Source organism: Pristiophorus japonicus, chromosome 1 (assembly GCF_044704955.1).
Source record: "Pristiophorus japonicus isolate sPriJap1 chromosome 1, sPriJap1.hap1, whole genome shotgun sequence".
In the NCBI taxonomy this organism is placed as follows: Eukaryota; Metazoa; Chordata; class Chondrichthyes; family Pristiophoridae; genus Pristiophorus; species Pristiophorus japonicus.
In genome coordinates, this window is record NC_091977.1 from 146,265,124 (window position 1) to 146,283,554 (window position 18,431).

The 18,431-nt window shown below is 43.4% G+C and overlaps 1 protein-coding gene across 7 annotated transcripts in view; it reads left to right on the forward strand.

Moving 5' to 3' along the window:
- Positions 1-18,431, forward strand: part of trim36 (tripartite motif containing 36) — a 172,050-nt gene that overhangs the window by 54,089 nt on the left and 99,530 nt on the right. For all 7 annotated transcript variants that reach the window (XM_070883630.1, XM_070883640.1, XM_070883652.1 and 4 more), the window contains 2 exons: positions 11,594-11,847; positions 17,532-17,653. In XM_070883630.1, coding sequence (XP_070739731.1) covers positions 11,594-11,847; positions 17,532-17,653 — 376 coding nt within the window. The remainder of the gene's footprint in view (positions 1-11,593; positions 11,848-17,531; positions 17,654-18,431) is intronic.

Here is an 18,431-nt window from a genome sequence, read left to right on the forward strand (position 1 = left end):
GATTTGACCCGGGGGGGTGTGGGAAGCCCGCCCCAAAGGCCTACCAGAAGATATGGGCCGAGATAGAGGTGGTCTCGTCGGCAACCAACGAGGTGCGTGAGGGCATCCACTGCCTCAAGCGATGGAACGACCTTGTTGGATCCGCAAGAGTAAGTATTACATTTATTTATATGTACTTTATATATTTATATAATTTGATTTGTAAGAGTCATGAGTGACTATAATCAGATGTGAGGTCTTTCACTTTTACCGGGAATGTTGTACTCAAAGCCTGCGGTCACGTTGCACGTCTTTAGGTAAAGAATGATAATTATCATCATCATGATTACATCTGTCGGTTACGTGTTGTATCAGTGTCTGTGACAGTACCTAGCAATGATATCACGCAATGATCTCATGCCATGTCGTCCTGTTACCTTTTACAGAAGAAGCTATCGATGATGAGGTCCATGCAGAGGCGAACGGGTGGGGGCCACCAGTCATCAGCGACATCACCAGTATCGAGGAGCGTGTGCTCGCACTTGTGGGGAAGCACCCCCGGACAGCAACGCAAGCAGCTGCAGAACCTGAACTGAAGCCACGTGAGTAAAGTATACACCATTGCGTGATGTAAGGTCAATTGATGCTACACCCACTCCTATCCGAAGAATAATATATGATAGATGGGTTCTAAAATTGTCCTATAAATAATGCTGGCCTAATGAAAATCATTGCAATGCACAATGTGTTGATGGTGATGAAATGTGATGTCTGTGATGATTTTGATAGCGGTGGTGCTTTTGTTGTGCATATGCTGTGTATAGCAATGGACTCACCTTGTGACCCTAACACCCCCTTCTCCTCTAATAATCTCATTTGTGATTTGCAGCTCAGCCAGCAGCGCGGCCCCAGGCAAGACCACAGAGGCCAGAAGGTGGGGTCGCGGGGCAGGAGTTGGCGGATGATCCTATATCTGGTGCTGAGGAGGTCCCATTCTCACCCATCAATCCGCTGGGTCTGTTCTCTACGGATGAGAGCGCCGACTTCGAGGAACCTGCATCGCCACGCTCCAGAAGGCATTCCATCCCAAGGCCATCTAGTGCTCCTCCGGCCATTCCCGCCTCCACTCTGGAGGTACCGGGCTCAAGCACCTCGCCACAGGACACCTCATTTGTCCCTAGGACGGCGCCGACCACACAGAGGTTTTGTGGACGTGGCAGGTCTGGTCCACGAGCGCCAGATGAGAGCGGAGAGATGGTTAAGTTGTCCAAGAGAACTGTAGATATTGGTGACCAGATCCTCAATGCATTGGGGGGCATAAACTGACAGCTGTTCACCATCTCTGGCACCATGACTGAGTATGTTCCCCGGATGGCGGAGGCCTTGGAGGCGATAGCCAGAAACACTGCTGGCATAGGCCTCCCAGTGTTCCCGGAGTGCGGACTCCACCTCTAGGTTCCGCACCACCAGTGCCAACGACACTTGAGAGGCAGAACCAAGATCCTGCTTCTGGATCCGAGAATGGTCCCACCTCGGTATCCCCCCGCTCCCGTACCCATGCAACGACTGGCTCTGCCTTCATCCCCCATAATGAAGCACCGCCTGAGGAGCTCTTCGGTCAGGCGGCATGGAACGAGGAGGGGAAGTGGTAGAGGTGGGGAGAAGGGGAGGGGGGAAGGAAAGTGAGGTGCATATCTCCATCTTGGTATATGCAATTTGAGGGGGACTACCCTCCTGCTTTACATTTGTATTCTATGTTGCTGGACAAGTAGACCATTTGATTGATGTCAATGGTCGAAAAAGTGGGGTAGGGGTGGGTTGTTTTTGCCCGTGATACTTATGATTTCAGACCAATGGTTATATCAAATGTTTTTTATTCAACATAACCTTGTTGTGCATTGTCTCAGATAGCTGGACCGTTACAGACTGGTGATTCCTTAACATGAAAAGCTTAAATAAAACTTAACTTTTATCAACTTAAGCTTTAACAGGAATGAAGGTGATGCCCACCATTGATGTCTGAGCTGCACAGACAGAGCAGTGTGTCAGCTTTGTCAATTACTGCAACGTTCTTTCAGGCAAATTGCTCATTTATGAGCTCCTGACATAAGAGTCTTGCAGCTATGTAGCCACCTCGGGCCCTTTCCTGCGGTCTGGTGGGGGGTATGGGCATGATTGTATAGCCAGCCTTATAGTCTTGCCCTAGGTCAGCATCCAGCCCCTCGTTTTCCTCTTCCTCTTTCTCCTGAGATGGGCCATCAGACCCTTCTGGCAATTCTTGGCCCCTTCTGATGGCCAGTTTGTGCATGGAGCACATGACCACGAATTTAGCTACTTGCTCAGGGTTGTATTGTAGCTCCCCTCCTGAGTGCTCCAGGCATCTAAAGCACTGCTTAAGCACACTAATTGTTTTGTGGACCACATTGCGTGTGTCTCTGTGACTCTGGTTGTATCACTTCTCAGCCTCGGTGTGGGTGTCATGCAGGGGGGGTCATCAGCCAGATGGCTAGGCCATATTGGTTATCACCAAGCATCCAGCATTGTCCTTGTGGCTGACTCTTAAACATGTCAGAGATGGTGCTCTCACGCAGGATGTGAGCCTCATCGAAGCTGCCCAGACATCTGGCATTCACTGCCATTATTATCTGGTTGTGGTCGACAACTAGTTGGACCTTCAGGGAGTGAAATCCTTTTCTGTTACGACAAAGCTCTGGGTCCTGAGAAGGTGCCCACATGGCGATGTGAGTGCACTGTATAACTCCCTGCACCCTGGAGAACTTAGCAATGCGGTAGAATGCTCCAGCCCTGTCAGTCTGAGCCTCCGCAGTCATGGGGAAGCTAATAAAGTCCATCCTACGCGCATACAGGGCCTCCGTGACCTGTCTAATGCAGCGATGTGTGGCATGGTGAGACAGAGGGGAAATGTCGACCGCGGAGGCCCGAAAGGAACCAGACGCATAGAACAACAGTGCCGTGGTGACCTTGACCTTGACGGACAGTGATGTCCTGATGACAGTGATGTCCTGCATATCTGGCCTGATGAGCTCGCATATTTCAGTGATCACCACCTTGTGGAAACGCAGTCTCCGAAGGCAGGTGTGCTCAGACCTGTAAGTGCGGGGTGTGTATGATCTGGAACTCCTCTCATTTTGGCATGTCTTAGATTGGGCACATAATGATGTGCATTAGACGTTGTGCCATTTGCACTCTGCAGCATCTGCTTATTAATCGATGCAGGATGAGAAATGGCTGGCCCCATTCCAATGAAAGTATAATAGCGATTGATCAGAAGCAATAATTTCCATACTAAAAGACACCTACAGTAAACCCCAATCATCCAGAGTCTAAAAATATGTCTGTTGAGATGGTCACTTCACCTGAGAAGAACTCCAGAGTCAATCCAAACTCCCCTGAAGTTGAAGCAGACTTTTCAATGAAATGACCTGCGATTTGAAAAATGGCATCCACACCACTATGATTAATGCAGAACAGTTCCACTTTTTCTGAGTGGTGTTTTGGGTGAGCGATATTGTGGGCGAGATGTGTGCGAGATGGTGAAAGTGACGCTGGGCGATCTCCTGGGTGTTAGTTTCGGTGCAGGCTTGAAGGGCCGAATGGTCTACTCCTGCACCTATTTTCTATGTCTAAATTTAATCTTTACGACAAAAAAAGTGAATGGTCGGTATTATTGAATCTCGGCGTTAATTACATGCAGAAAGTAACGCTGGGCGATATTATGGCCGTTGGTTTCGCCCATTCTGATGATTCAGCCCAAGCGGTATTTTTTCCCGGCGTTACTTTTCCCATGTACATAACGCTCGCCGATAAGTGTCCGAAAAATGGGCGTCCGTTTCCATTTTGTGGCTAAATGGGCAATATCTGGGCGTTATACCTCATTTCAGTGGTAAAATGGACATTAAGTGGGAGTTATGCAGGGCAAAAATAATGGAAAATCTAGCCCTATGTGTTAGAAAGTTTTAAAAACAGAAAATATTAGAAATGCACAGCAGATTGAAAAGAGGAAAAGCCAGATTATTGTTTGGGCGTGATCTTTTATCAGAACTCGGTTCCATGGCTTTATTTGTAATGATGTTTACCTACTATTATCCCTTCTAAAAAATCATTACTCAAAAATAAAAAGGTTTACGAAAATAACCTGCTAAAAGGGACAACGATGAATGAGGTAGTGAACTGTTTTTGGCTTGTGAATGCAGAGTGCACTGCTGGTTGAAATTACTATAGGTGTGTGTTGTAAAAATTAGGATTACTAATTAACAGGATCTAGTTGCGCTTAAAGAAAGAAAGACTTGCATTTATATAGTGTCTTTCACGAGCACCAGATGTCTCAAAGCACTTTACAGCCAATGAAGTACTTTTGGAGTGTAGTCACTGATGTAATGTAGGAAACACGGCAGCCATCTTGCACACAGCAAACTCCAACAAACAGCAATGTGATCATGACCAAATAATCTGCTTTTGTTATGTTGATTGAGGGATAAATATTGGCCAGGGCCATGAAAGGATTTGGATCTTGTAGGTTCTGTTGTAGTCTTATAGCTACTTTTATTTTCAGATTTAAAATATCTGTAATCCTTACAGGAGAAATTACTTTTGGCTTGAAAGGCAGAATTATAGTAAGGTGCAAAATCCCAGAAATTGTACCAAATGAAGTTTTCTTGTGAGTTCCTGTCTGCACTATACCGAAGCTGCAACCCTTGCCCTTAGTGCTTGGACTGGCAGTGACAGGAGAGTGGGATCAGGGCCAATGGAATACCAGCCAGAATCCGAGAGGAGCGGAACGGGAACTGGGAGTGGGGTGGGGGGAGTGGGGAGATAAATGAAATTAGTGACTTTTCACCACTTTAGTGTAAAAATGCAGAAATTTGCATCTTATTAGCCTCACTTTTCTAAAAATGAATAGAAGTGAATTAGTTATTTTATCTAAACAATGATACTATTGTGAATTGTGCAAAGTTCAAACTGAATGAATGGCCTGAACTAAATCCGAAGCAATTTGTGTCAGTGTCTCTGACAGTGATTAGATTCTCTCTTGTTATTGTGGGGCATGAATCCTTTGTCTTGCTCATAAATGGATTTTGTGTCATATTCTAATTTAAAATAAATCTACCAGCTGATTCAGCAACACCTGTCGGTAACTGATTTGTAGGATGCGGAACATACTGTGCACATTGGTCTGCTTATGGTTCAGTTGAGGATTAAGTATAAAGGGCACCGATGTAAACCTGTAATTGGAATAACAAACAAGGCAGTGATTTCCCCTAGTATTTGTCTTTTTGTAGTTGCAGCTCTGATTTTTTCTTTAGTATGCAGCACAGGGCAGCTTGCCTTATCATTCTTTGGTTGGCAGATAAGAAATGTCTTTCACTTGGGTTTCACTTGTTTTATCTCATTCTTGGATCAAATGCTATAATACCAATGAGTAAAGCATCTAATTCAGAACTGGTGAAACCCATCTATTAAGCATATCTGTCAAAGGATATCAACTCTGGCCCTCCACATGGGAGTCCAATGTTAGAAATACAGTCAAACTTGCCTGCAGTGTTATACTGTCCCAGCGACATGCCCAGGGTATTGTATAATCCAGTAGATATGTATTTGGTTATACACTGTCCAGTTTAGCTTGTCCACAGTGCTGTGCTGTCCAGTTAATGCATTAATAGTAGTAGTATATAGCATTAGGCAGTCCCTTGTGTCGAGGATGACCCATTTCCACAGCAAAAAAAGATGAGTTCACAGGTGTTTCGATGAGGGATCCGACACTCTAGGTCCCGAGCTATATCTTGAAGAGCGGAAGACGCCTATGCATGGATTTTTTTAATGTGGGGTGGCCGTTACACACCAGCCACCACATGGGCTTGACCGAGCAAGGCCTTGGTAACGAGTGGCAAGGGTTAACCAAGACGACTGAAGACCAAGCTCTGTTGCACCATCCCTGAGCCCCAACCCCGCTGTTGTTATATGCTGTGCCGCTCCCGGGCCACGACCGCGCTGCTCCTGGGCTCTGACATCATCGATACTCCACTGCTCACCACCCCCGATCACCGCTCCCCGCTGCTCCTCCTCCACCTGGATCCCGACCCTGCCGCTGGTCTCGTTCTGCTCCAATCGGTTGCCTGGACTCCGATGATGTCAATCCAGTCACCCTCCTAGAATGGCTTGCGCCGCTCCCTGGAGTGGTGGCTCTTCCTTTTATCCCCGACCTGCCGCGATGGTGTTCTCGCGCAGGTCGAGGGGCACCGCATTAATAGTGCTATACTGGTATCATCCATATCTACGTAAATGTTAGATCTGGCCACTACCTGATGTTTCAGGTTAGCTCCTTCAACGTTGCCCTCTACTGTATTAAAAACATCATGGACTGGGTGAGAATAAATTTCCTCAAATGAAATATTGGGAAGACTGAAGCCATTGTCTTTGGTCCCCGCCACAAACTCTGTTTCCCAGCCACTGACTCATCCTTCTCCCTACCATCTGTCTGAGGCTAAACCAAACTGTGTCATATTTGACCCTGAGATGAGCTTCTGACCACATATTTGCATCATCACTAAGACCGCCTATTTCCACCTCTAACATCACCCGACTCCACCCTTGTCTCAGCTCATCTACTGCTGAAACCCTCATCCATCCCTTTGTTACCTCTAAACTTGACTATTCCATTGCACTCCTGGCTTGCCTCTCACGTTCAACCTTCCATAAACTTGAGGTCATCCAAAACTTGCATTAAGTCCTGTTCACCCATCACCCCTGTGCTCGCTGACCTACATTGGCTCCCAGTTAATCAACACCTCAATTTCAAATCCATCCATGGCCTCGCCCCTCCCAATCTCTGTAATCTCCTCCAGTTCTACAACTCTGAGATATCTGCGCTCCTCCAATTCTGGCCTCTTGAGCATCCCCGATTTTAATCGCTCTACCATTGGTGGCTGTGCCTTCTGTTGCCTAGGCCCTAAGCGCTGGAATTCCTTCCCTAAACACACTTTTTCCTCCTTTAAGACCTTCCTTAAAACCTACCTCTTTGACCAAACATTTGGTCATCTGCCCTAATATCTCCTTATGTGGATTAGTGTCAAATTTTGTTTGATAACACTTCTGTAAAGCACCTTTCTTTGGTTTACCCACAGCTATGGCCTCGCACTCCAAACTGCTCCTCTGACTGTCCCATGAAGTCGGGGGAGTGGTTTGGAGTGCGAGGCTGGAGTTGCGGGCAAATCAAAAAAAGCTAGCCACTGCAGCAGCAGAATCAACAACGCAGAGGCTGGAAGTGGCGAAGAGCGGAGGTCGGAAGCGGTACACATGATTTAGGCTTGGAGTACCTGAAAGAACTAACAACAAATATGAGCTGGCCATAACTTGCTGTGTTCTTGGAGTCACTGCAGCCGTGACAATAGGACACTCAGTTTTGAGACATTGGTTTGACTTCAGTTAATTACCTTGATAAATTGGAGCATGCCACATATTAATATAGATTGATACATGAGTTAAACTAATAATCCTTAATTAAATAAATCAATAAGCCTTAAATAGATAAACTTGTTCCCAGATTGTAATTATTTTGCTGCACATGATGTGTAAAGCAGTAAACACATCAGCACTGTAAGGCACATTCCCTCTTCCACTCCCACTCCTGGCTCAGCTAAAAGTCAACACCCTCCATCTCCCATTCTCTTGATGGAGAACATGTTGCATCTGTCAGTTTTTAATGATCTTATCATAAACCTTTACAAAAAAAATGATGGGGGTAATTTTCAAATGCTGGTTGCCTGTTTCTCACCTGAAAAACTGGAGGCCGGTAATTGAATACTGGGGTGGGGAGGGAGGGGAAGGGGCATCTCGGTCTCCTTATTAACACCCAAGGTCCACCTGATGCAATTTTCAGGTGGGCCTTTAAATGGGCGAGCAGCATGCCCACCTGTGTTCAGCTTGAGGCTGCTTAAGTATGTAAATCGGGGCTCGACGTCAGTTGTAACACCCTAATTGCAATTTTTCAGGTACACATGGGCATGTGCGCCACACCGCTCCGCACATTTGCACCAGGTGTTGAGCGGCAATATTCCCTCTAAGCTGTGCGGCTGGTAATGGGAGAGGTCCTGCGCACAGCACACACCAGCTTCCCCATTGTAAATACTGCTCATGCGCGGAAATTTAAAGGGGCTGCACACTCAAGGAAACAGGCCGCTCAGAACAAAGCGCTGCTTATAGAGAACGTTATTGAGTGGCCTAACCAGCAGTCCTTAAATGGACTGTAAGAGGCTGCTCGAAACACGGCTGTGGAAATCTTTGAAGTCAATGGGAAGGAAGATCGGTGGGGTGTTATAATGGGCAGCCAATCCAATATTGCTTATTTCACACCATCGGCAAAAGATTAAAATTAACCACCGAGCACAAACTTGTCTCAGGTGGATAAGCACAATGTTCTCCCCCAATAAGGAAATGAATGTCTGAAAAGATTTAGAAAAACAATGTTAATTAACTGATAAGCATAAGAGAACCTTAGAAGATGAGAAGGGGGACTTAATAATGGGAAATGTGGAAATGGCTGAGACCTTAAACAATTATTTTGCTTCGGTCTTCACAGTGGAAGACACAAAAACCATGCCAAAAATTGCTGGTCATGGGAATGTGGGAAGGGAGGATCTTGAGACAATCACTATCACTAGGGGGGTAGTGGTGGACAGGCTAATGGGACTCAAGGTAGACAAGTCTCCTGGTCCTGATGAAATGCATCCCAGGGTATTAAAAGAGATGGCGGAAGTTATAGCAGATGCATTCGTTATAATCTACCAAAATTCTCTGGACTCTGGGGAGGTACCAGTGGATTGGAAAGCAGCTAATGTAACACCTCTGTTTAAAAAAGGGGCAGACAAAAGGCAGGTAACTATAGGCTGGTTGTTTAACATCTGTAGTGGGGAAAATGCTTGAAGCTATCATTAAGGAAGAAATAGCGGGACATCTAGATAGGAATAGTGCAATCAAGCAGACGCAACATGGATTCATGAAGGGGAAATCATGTTTAACTAATTTACTGGAATTCTTTGAGGATATAACGAGCATGGTGGATAGAGGTGTACCGATGGATGTGGTGTATTTAGATTTCCAAAAGGCATCCGATAAGGTGCCACACAAAAGGTTACTGCAGAAGATAAAGGTACGTGGAGTCAGAGGAAATGTATTAGCATGGATAGAGAATTGGCTGGCGAACAGAAAGCAGAGAGTCGGGATAAATGGGTCCTTTTCGGGTTGGAAATCGGTGGTTAGTGGTGTGCCACAGGGATCGGTGCTGGGACCACAACTGTTTACAATATGCATAGATGGCCTGGAAGAGGGGACAGAGTGTAGTGTAACAAAATTTGCAGATGACACAAAGATTAGTGGGAAAGCGGGTTGTGTAGAGGACACAGAGAGGTGCAAAGAGATTTAGATAGGTTAAGCGAATGGGCTAAGGTTTGGCAGATGGAATACAATGTTGGAAACTGTGAGGTCATCCACCTTGGGAAAAAAAAACAATAAAAGGGAATATTATTTGAATGGGGAGTAATTACAACATGCTGCGGTGCAGAGGGACCTGGAGGTCCTTGTGCGTGAATCCCAAAAAGTTAGTTTGCAGGTGCAGCAGGTAATCAGGAAGGCGAATGGAATGTTGGCCTGCATTGCGAGTGGGATGGAGTACAAAAGCAGGGAGGTCCTGCTGCAACTGTATAGGGTATTGGTGAGGCCGCACCTGGAGTACTGCATGCAGTTTTGGTCACCTTACTTAAGGAAGGATATACCAGCTTTGGAGTGGGTACAGAGACGATTCACTTGGCTGATTCCGGAGATGAGGGGGTTACCTTATGATGATAGATTGAGTAGACTGGGTCTTTACTCATTGGAGTTCAGAAGGATGAGGGGTGATCTTATAGAAACATTTAAAATAATGAAAGGGATAGACAAGATGGAGGCAGAGAGGTTGTTTCCACTGGTCGGGGAAACTAGAACTAGGGGGCACAGCCTCAAAATACGGAGGAGCCAATTTAAAACCGAGTTGAGAAGGAATTTCTTCTCCCAGAGAGTTGTGAATCTGTGGAATTCTCTGCCCAAGGAAGCAGTTGAGGCTAGCTCATTGAATGTATTCAAATCACAGATAGATAGATTTTTAACTAATAAGGGAATTAATGGTTACGGGGAGTGGGCGGGTAAGTGGAGCTGAGTCCACGGCCAGATCAGCCATGATCTTGTTGAATGGTCGAGGGGCTAGATGGCCTACTTCTGTTCCTAATTCTTATGTTCTTATGTACTTATGTAACCACCGTGGTTGTTTTTAAAGTGAGTCATACAGCCGGAACGTGGTTTTGAAATAGCAGGTTAACCAATAGACAGGGTAGGAGGTAATTGTAAATTTCTCACTGAGGAGAGCTTTAAAAGATTCAGTTAATTGGTCAGGAAAACATGCACCGAGCACTGATTCAGTGCTGACAGGAAGCTACCCTGCAGGTATTTGAAGTAAACAAAAGACTTTGGCTACCTGAGGAAATTTAAAGAAAGAAAAAAAAGAAAGACTTACATTTATATAGCGGCTTTCACGACCACCAGATGTCTCAAAGCGCTTTACAGCCAATGCAGTACTTTTGGAGTGTAGTCACTGGGCCGATGCACATGTGCCAAAAATCAGCTATTCCGATCTGTCAAGATTTCTCTCAACAGATCCTCCACATCCCAGGGAGAAGGACATCCGTGCGGGAGAGATTGGGCTATTTGCCCAACTCATGCCCAGCGAATGTCCTTCAAACTTTTACGCCTGGTAAAAGCAGGCGCATAGCTTACTTTTGCCAACGTAAGAGTTTTAAAACACACAAAAATTAAATGTAATCATCATTTTTATGTTTTAAAAACCCTGTCCATTAAGGTAAGTTTATTTTTAACTCTATTAAATCACATCAAAAAAAATTCCCCAAAATATATATTTTTTCTAAAACATTTAATTACATTTAATGTCAATTAATTTTAAATATGTGAGGTAATTTAAAAAAATTTATTATGCTGTGTTTCTTGTTTTAGGAGGATTTTCTCATTGATAGTAATGGGAGTCCATACAAATGGAGATTCCATTATTATCAATGAGAATACTACCTAATGATTGGTGGTCCAGGCCCACATGACTCCAGCATTTCCCTACGTATGGTGAAGTCATCTCCCCGTACGCTGCGCATCGAATGAAGGCCTCTGATCGGAATCAAAGGTGCATCCGTGACCAGCAGGTGTTATCGTTAAAAACAATTTGGGTGGGAAGCGTTCGTCGGAAGGAAGCCTCCGACCGCAATTTTCCCCCCTCTGTTGTAATGTGGAAATTCTGTAGAAATTCTTCGTCCAGTGTGGAAAACGTACTTTGTCAAAGTTGCAAATATGCAAGTACAGAAGCACGACACTCCTAGCATAAATCATGGGAATATTTGTGTTTTTAAACTTAAATTCAAATATAGCAAAGTTTTATTCTGTGTCCTGCTAATGACGAGTACAATTTGGATACAATACAGTAGATGCCCCTATGTGTAAATGGGGTGAATTGGGTGAAACATTGAGTTAAGATACAGTCCCTTCACTTGTAATTTTCTTGCAGAGTAATGGAGAAAAGTCAAGAAAAGAAGCAACTAATTTGATTGACAGACTGTGCAGCATCCTGGAACAGCGCAAAATGAAACTCATCAAGTCAATTGAGGACAGCCGTTCCTCAAAACTGGAGCGACTGCGATACCAAATGGACGAATATCAGGGAATGCTGGAAAATAGTGGGCTGGTGGGATATGCCCAAGAAGTTCTGAAGGAAACCGACCAATCCTGCTTCGTGCAGACAGCAAAGCAACTGCACATTAGGTGGGTTCAGAAAAATTGCATTTCCACTGTACATACAATAGCACCGACCGAATGGGGTAGAATTTGCGGTTGGAGGCTTCCTGTGGGCGAATACCTCAGACCTGCAAAAAATCTACGAAGTGAAAGAAAGGAATACCAAATAGCTCCAGCAATACATTTAACATATTTATATGCACAAATAGAGTTTCCGCTTATTTAGAAGAGGTGAGGGGTAATAGAATGAGTGAACATAAGGAAATCAAGAACGCTTTTCCAGGGATTAAGCCTGCCAGGAAACTCCCAATACAGTGAAAAAGCCCTTTTTTTAGAAAAGTGGATACTAAGAGCTAGAGTTGACTGGTCCTGCCCTGGAGCCTGATTTCCAACCACTGCCATGGTCCGGCCCCGTTTTGAGTCGGGGTTCATTAACTATTCATGGCTGTTCCCAGTGGAAATCTCGCCAGTAAGCGGGAGGCTGCCAGTGGCTCCACAGAGAATTCTAAAGAAGCGGGTGCAACATTAAGGGGGACCCAAAGAATGAAAAAGGCCTCGACCAAGACTAAGGCCTTGACCAAGTAAGCAGTTGGAGAGAACTGAAGCCCTCTCGTAGGCCCTCTTCCTCCATCTGATACATTCCCACCGCCATCCTGGGCCTAATGCTATGGTTTATCTGTCACAGCTTAGTGTGAAATTTTTTTGCCTGTAATGACTGCTAACTGATGCTCACAATCCTTTCAGCATGTACTTGAAGGCTCAGTTCATCACTTGGAACAAGACATAGCAAACGGGCAAAAACATAGAGGAAAAAAAGTGGAAAACTAAGTGGGGGTGGGGTGGGGGGAGGATCCCAGTGGAGACAAATCTAGAATGCTAAAGAGAAAAGAAAAGGAAGCAATTCAGGAACGTGATTGTGGTAAAGATACCCAGATTATGTCAGGAAGGGACAGAGTATACAAACAAAAGATTCCACTAACAAATAGGGTGCAGGTAAGAAAAAATAGCGCTAAGTCAAATAGGGCTATAGTAAAAAATAATGTTGAGACGTCTAATAATATTAAAAAGACAATCTAAAACTACTGTATCTGAATGCACAAAGCATTCGTAATAAGGTAGATGAATTAACAGCGTAAATAGATGTAAACGGATACGATATAGTTGCAGTTATGGAGACATGGTTGCAGGGTGACCAGGGTTGGGAACTGAATATCCAAAGACATTTGATCGTTAGGAAGGTCAGGCAAAAAGGAAAAGAGGGTGGTGTGGCATTGTTAGTAAAGGATTAAATCAGAGCAATAGTGAGAAAGGATATTGGATCAGAAAATCAAGCTGTAGAATCAGTCTGAGTGGAGCTAAGGAGCACCAAAAGGCAGAAAACAATGGTGGGAGTAGTCTATAGGCCTCCAAACAGTAACGGTAATGTACGGGACGGCATCAAAGAGGAAATTAGAGAGGCATGTAACAAGGGTACTACGGTAATCGTAGGTGACTTTAATCTACATATAGACTGGCCAAACCAAATAAGTAATAAAACTGAAGAGGATGAATTCCTGGAGTGGTATGAGATGGTTTTTTTAGACCAGTATGTTGAGGCACCTACTAGAGAACAGGCTATCTTAGATTTGGTATTGTGCAATGAGAAAGAGTTAATTAACAGTCTTGTTGTGCAGAGTGACCATACCATGATTGAATTCTTTATTAAGATGGAAAGTGAAGTAGTCCAATCTGAAACTATTGTCCTAAATCTAAACAAAGGAAACTACAAAGGTATGAGGAATGAATTGGCTATGATAGATTGGGAAGATTCATTAAAAGGCATGACGGTGAATGGGCAATGGCTAACATTTAAGGAAGGAATGCATGAATTGCAACAGTTATACATTCCTTTCTGGTGCAAAAACACAAAAGGAAAAGTGGCCCAACTGTGGCTAACAAAAGAAATTAAGGATGGCATTAGATCCAAAGAGGAGTCATACAAAGTTGCCAGAAAAAGTAGCAAGCCTGAGGATTGGGAGCAGTTTAGAATTCAGCAAAAAAGGACCAAGAGATTGATTAAGAGGGGAAAAATAGAATATGAGAGGAAACTTGCAAGGGACATAAAAACCGACTGCAAAAGTTTCTACAAATATGTAAAAAGAAAAAGATTGGGAAGACAAATGTAGGTCCTTTACAGTCAGAAATGGGAGAATTAAATAAATACTTTGGTTCTGTCTTCATGGAAAAAGACACAAATAACATCCCATAAATGCTAGGGAACCAAGGATCTAGTGAACAAGAGGAATTAAAGGAAATGATTATTAGTAAGAAAGTAGTGCTGGAGAAATAATGGGACTGAGGGCCGATAAATCCCTAGGACCTGATAATCTGCATCCCAGAGTATTAAAAGAAGTAGCCATGGAAATAGTGGATGCATTGGTTGTCATCTTCCAAAATTCTATAGATTATGGAACAGTTCCTGCAGATTGGAGGATGGCAAATGTAACCCCACTATTTAAAAAAGGAGGGAGAGAAAAAACCAGGAACTACAGACCGGCTAGCCTAACTTCAATAATAGAGAAAATGCTAGAGTCTATTACAAAAGGATGTGATAACGGGATACTTAGAAAATATCAACGGGATTAGACAAAGTTAACATGGATTTATGACAGGAAAATCATGTTTTACAAACCTACTGGAGTTTTTTGAGGATGTAACTGATGGAATAGATAAGGAAGAACCAGTGGATGTAGTGTATTTGAATTTTCAGAAGGCCTTTGATAAAGTCCCACATAAGAGGTTAGTGTGCAAAATTAAAGCACATAGGATTGGGGGTAATATACAGGCATGGATTGAAAATTGGTTAACTGACAGGAAACAGAGAGTAGGAATAAATGGATCTTTTTCGGGGTGGCGGGCAGTGACTAGTGGGGTACCACAGGGATCAGTGCTTGGGCCCCAGCTATTCACAATATATATAAATGATTTGGATGAGAGAACCAAATGTAATATTTCCAGGTTTGCTGACGACACAAAACTAGATGGGATTGAGAGTTGTGAGGAGGATGCAAAGATGCTGCAAGGCGATTTAGATAGGTTGAGTGAGTGGGCAAACACATGGTAGATGCAGTATAACGTGAAGTTATCCACTTTGGTAGGAAAAACATAAATACAAAGTATTATTTAAATAGTGATAGCTTGGGAAATATCAATGTACAAAGGGACCTGGGTGTCCTTGTATATCAGTCATTGAAAGCAAACATGCAGATGCAGCAAGCAGTTAGGAAGGCAAATGGTATGTAGGCCTTCATTGCAAGAGGATTTGGGTACAGGAGCAAGGATGTCTTACTACAGTTATACAGGGCCTTGGTGAGATCACACCTGGAGTATTGTGTGCAGTTTTGGTCTCCTTATCCAAGAAAGGATATACTTGCCATAGAGGGAGTGCAGCAAAGGTTCACCAGACTGATTCCTGGGATGGCAGGACAGTCGTATGAGGAGAGATTGGGTCAACTAGGCCTGTATTAATTACAGTTTAGAAGAATGAGAGGGGATCTCATTGAAACGTATAAAATTCTGATGGGATTGGATAGACTGGATGCGTGGAGGATGTTTCCCCTGGCTGGGAAGTCTAGAACAAGGAAGTCTAGAACAGTCTCAGGATACGGGGTAGGAAATTTAGGACTGATGAGGAGAAATTTCTTCACTCAGAGGGTGGTGAACCTGTGGAATTCTCTACCATAGAAGGCTGTGGAGGCCAAGTTACTGAATATATTTCAGAAGGAGATAGATAGATTACTAGACACAAAAGGCATCAAGGGGTATGGGGAGAAAGTGGGAATATAGTGTTGAGATAGAGGATCAACCATAATCATGTTGAATGATGGTGCAGGCTCGAAGGGCCGAATGGCCTACTACTGCTCCTATTTTCTATGTTTCTATGAAAAGCTTTTGTTTCAGTCTTAAAAAGCAAGACTTTATCAATCGTATCTGAGTCACATCTAAGTTCACTTGAGTTCCTAAGTGTCATCCTGTGCTGAACATTGGTGAAGAGCACTGAGATACAGCATGCTGTCTCCACCAGGTGAGCCTGGCAAATTTATCTTGAGACCAGGAACAATAGAAACATTTCAGCCAGGGATCTGATAGCCTTGTGTTTGAGTGCAGAACTGTTATTCCATTCCCCATCACACATGAATCATTCAGCAGGCAAAGATTGAAACTTCCCTGCAAACAAGCTTAATGTTAAAATGAGTTGATTGAATGTCAAGTCATGCGTTCCTCTAAATTCTCTAATTGTCATTCATTTTATTGGAGAATAAACAAAGCCAGAATTATAGGTATCCTATTAATGGCTTTAAACTGTAATTATCATTTAAAATGTTAACTTGTATATCATTTTGATTTTTAATTGCAAATCCATTCTACTTTTTGAAAGAGCATGAAACATAAATGAAGAAAATCAAACTTTAATTTAGAATTCAGGTAGTACTTTTAAATATAAAGATCATCAATTTATTGAATACCCTATTTGTTCAACTGTATTGGGTGATAGCTTGACTCAGTGGCTGTACATTTACCTCTGAGTTAGACAGATGTGAGTTCATGCTTTACTCAAGGAATTGAGCACCGAATCAAGGCTTGCTAGTGCAGTGCTGAGGGAGTGCTGCATTGCTCGAGTTACTGCCCTTTAGATGAGGCATTAAAACACATTCCCTATCAGCCTCTTTTGTGATTGTGCAAACTTAAGGATTCCATGTACTATTCATAGCATTACATAGAAATGACCAAACATGGAAACAGGCTATTTAGCCCAACCAGCCTATGTAGATGTTTATATGAGCAGTAATACTAATCCTATGTACCTGCTCTATTTTCTTTTATTCATCCACATTGTCTGTATTAAGTTTCATCTGCCATTGTTCTGCCTACAAATGTATTTTGTCCAACACACCCTCATTTTTGAGCTTTCTCCTCTGATTTCACCGCCCCTCCTAAATTAGTATCATCTGCAAATCTGTTCACCTCGCATTGAGGTTCTGAACCCAGGTCACTTTTGTAAATTAGAAACAGTAATGGCCCCAGCACCAAGCCCAGGGAACCCCACTTAGTACTTTCTCCAAGCTGACATGACTTCGCTGATGAGTTCTCATTGTTTTGTAGCCTAAAACAATTTCCTATCCATTCTCAGGGTTAACCTTAAACCCACAGCCCACCTAAATCCTTTTTAATGCATCTATATCCTTTTTTAACCTTTTAAAAATAGCTGTAGTGTTGGCCTACTCGGCCATCATGACGGGGAGATGCTGTGCCATCTGCCATTTTGTTTTGGTAACATTTGAACAATTCTTTGCGCAGCAGATGTTTTAATAAAATGGCTTGTAGCAGTTCTACTCCGAACTGGGCCATCACTGTTATTTAGTTACTGGCAGTGGTGAAAATTGAAAGAAAATGTAATAGTTCCACGTTTGGTACCAACATAGCTCCCAGCTAGTATCTGTGACATGGACGAAACATGCATTGTAAATGTAACAACACTGGGTCTATTATCTCAAACCAAAACAAAACCCTACGACACCATCTGAGAAGAAAAAAGCTCTTTCTGTTGCTTTGCTTGTAATCGACTTTGTGGTACATCTTTGACTTGAGTAGCATTGTTTTTCATTTGTCTTTTGTGCTCTTTGTCTGTGTGAAATAATGGCTTGAAGATCAGAACAATATTTGTGTTTCAGGATCCGAATGGCCACTGAATCACTGAAAACTTTCCAGCCAGCTGCAGAACCCTCTTTCACAGATTTCACTCTCGATGTTTCTCGAGAGGAGGAGCTCCTCAAAGAATTGTCGTTCACAAATGGTGAGTGTGTCTGCAGTAAACTGTTCCTCACTTGGCTTAATATCTATAAGAAAGTCTAGAGCATGGTCTGAAATAACCCCTTCTATTTGTTTTCAGAATGCTCTCACTCAGTCATCAGAAGCCCTGCCTCTGGTAGCTGTACTTTCATGCAATGGAACTGCAGCTGGGTCAGGCCAGGCAGTGGTGTGTCAGAGATAGAAGGGAACATCATTTTGTTTAAAAAAATATATATATATGCATTTCTTGTGCCCATCAAGATGAGGATTGTCAGTGCTGGGGAATGGAACTTTTGTCATTCAGTGTCAGTGTCCAAGAAAGTATAACATGACCAGATGGAGAGTAAAGATCCCTCTACTCTGCTTCAACAATGTATCTCAGCCAAAATTCAAACAAGCACCTCTTCTACATGAGTATGATTTGTCCCATTTCCCTTTCTTAAGGCCTTGAGCCAGATTGTCAGTTTATTTTCAGTAATGAACAGTTTTGAGCTTTAGGCCCGCAGCCAGTAGAAATTGGCTGAGACTGCTTAAACTCATTCCATAAAGGACTCTTACAGTCAACAGAGTCAGGCTGAGAGACTTGTGGATAAAGAACTAGGGAGGAATCCGGGACAATTCAAAGATTGGGAGTGGAGGGGAGGGAGAAAAGGAGGGCCAAGCCTATGCTTCAAAAAGATGGTGATGTAGGAACTTGTTCCCTCACCTCCTCACAAAGATGGTATCTATGGAAACAAGGGATAGTGGGCTAGATTTAAATCCAGATTTAAAAAAGGACAGGA